At 43.6% G+C, this 2348-nt stretch overlaps 1 protein-coding gene across 1 annotated transcript; it reads right to left on the minus strand.

Annotated features, from left to right (window-relative positions):
• Positions 1-149: 149 nt before the first annotated feature.
• O0I10_013263 (uncharacterized protein) lies at positions 150-626 on the minus strand (the record flags this gene model as incomplete). The annotated part of the gene is made up of 4 exons (XM_058493064.1): positions 150-226; positions 282-376; positions 435-529; positions 597-626. The coding sequence occupies 4 exons, from the start codon at positions 624-626 to the stop codon at positions 150-152; spliced, it is 297 nt and encodes a 98-aa protein (XP_058336170.1).
• Between the last annotated feature and the right edge of the window lie 1722 nt (positions 627-2348).

Raw genomic sequence — 2348 nt, forward strand, 5'->3', positions numbered from 1 at the left:
CGGGCCAAAATTCCCCAGGAGAGCACAGTACTATACAATGACATCCTTGACGTGCAGCCTTGATAATAATAGTATCGCCGAAAGAGGGTCTGCCACTGTATAGTGTTTGGTAAGTCCACTTGAATCCAACCAATCCCACAATGAACCTCTTACCTTGTGGTATTCCCAATACCATTCCATTGATGCTTGCAAATAACCTTGTATCCATCCGATCCAGTATGTGCTGCTGCATTTGTATTGTAAGGCACGTTAATTAAGTGGTCCTGCATTGTAGATCAAACACCATGCATACCATTGAGTCAACGTACAGCGTTCTTGCTTTGATATCAATGTCTTGTTGTTGCTGTCACAGGTACCATCATCCAGCGTATTCAAGCTACAGTAAATGCAATGTAAGGTAACAAGGATAGCATTCGCTTTTCATGTCGACATACCCAAAGTAACAATGTCTCCTTGATGACAACCATGAAAAGAACACACACGACACACGACGCCCCCTTTGGAACTTGTATAACGTGAGAACAGCAACCTACAAGTGAACTTTAGTTTCTCAATGTCCAACTTGAATAATAAAGTAATGCAGCGATTGAACGTACATGTTGTATTGCAATGGAAGCTTGAGTCATGGGCAGATCGCGCGCGTACTTGTTGTAGAATGCCTGCAACTGGACAGTGTCGCCATTAACCACATGTTCACCCCAAACGCGCTGTACATTGTAAGGAATGCCAGCTGTTAACACGTTGTAGTTTGTAAATGGAGACAGCTTACCTTTTTTGTGAAGTGGGAGTGAACAAGAAGGGGCTCTTTGTCGTTCCTACCACTTCCCAATTTGTGCACTCCACGCCGCCCCGCTTGCTACAGCTATTACTGTTTATACGTACCTCATCAATATCCTATACTCTTAGCTCAATAAGAATGCTCACTCCTCAAGACTTCAATTGAGAACAGCCCTCGTAATTAAGCTATTTGGTCTGTGCGCATTCATCAGTCGATTAGTTATGCAACTCCCCTCCTGAACCAACTTGTGCAACCTATTGTGTAACCTCCTACCAAATATATGATGTCCATTCCCTTCAATGCAGAAATAACCAAGTGATCCACAATTTGCACATCTGAGCTGATTGTACGATCCCCAAAGTATTATGTTGAATCCAATTTTCATCCAATAAAAAGTCGAAGAGCACGTACCAGCACACGGTACTGTGGATGTTTATCGAGCAAATATGATAAAAGAACAGCATTGAATAAGAAGCGGGTGGATCACATAGAGGGAACAGGGATAATTGTGCCATTCTATTCTTGATTGCTGCCCCCATGATCATTCTTCATCCATGTTTGCAAAATAGATGCTGTATACTTTGGCTCGAGTATTCCAATATCATCCGTAGCTGTGAAACTCCTTCCTTCGTCAAAGGTATAAAGCCCTTTTGTCACTTCCTCCAATCCATCATCATCCTAAGTCGTATGCATATGGTATGATTCATCCTTCTGACAACGCGACAAATAATCCTTGCCTTGATTGAACCCATCCGCCATAATCACTACAAATCCAATGTTGGTAGAAAGAAGCCCCAGAGATCGTTGCTGATACGTTCCCTTTCCCATCGACCCTTGGTCACCCTCTTCGTGGTTCACTTTCCATCGCAGCTCAATCAGTTGAAGACTGCTTGTATTACGGCGTCGTTGGTGGCTGATGGCATGTCATCCAAACTAGACATCACGTGTAAAATGGGCCAACAAGGGAACAAAACTAGTCAATAGATCCATTCCTTCCATCTCATGTACCAAAGTAATACAGTATTCAGACCCATATCCATATCCATAAGAAGTCATATGTATTGAAGCAAGTTGCTACACGTCAATAAAGCTGCTGCTCCTCTATGATGGCTATCTGCTGTTCACGGAAAAAAGCTGTAAGACACGCTTGCAAGTAAAGAACGCTGTTGGGTACGATGGAGTAAAGAGCTTGCTGATAGCAACTACTGCATTGAATACTGTACATTGGATTGTGCCAGGGAAGCGCGCAAGAGTGTGTGTGGTGTCGAGAGACTCGTGTGTTGTAGAAGAGTGACAAGAATGTGTACAGGCCATCAACTTGCCTCTCGGTCCAAGACAATCGGATAAAGACGTTCGTAGGACGGACGTGATGGGTTGAAGCAGGACAATCGTTCGCAGGTGGTAGTTGTGCTTGAATGCACCAGCAGTGAGAATGGGAGAAAGAGGCAAGAAACAGGGAGTGGAAGACCTTGAAATTAAATAGATTTTTCTGATGCTTGGGTGACGTTTCTTTGTTAAAGCGCTGCACAGTCAACCGCTCTGGGATCAAGAAAGTTGAAGGATGAGAATG

Source organism: Lichtheimia ornata (assembly GCF_029851405.1).
Source record: "Lichtheimia ornata isolate CBS 291.66 chromosome Unknown scaffold00378, whole genome shotgun sequence".
Classification (NCBI taxonomy): domain Eukaryota; kingdom Fungi; phylum Mucoromycota; class Mucoromycetes; order Mucorales; family Lichtheimiaceae; genus Lichtheimia; species Lichtheimia ornata.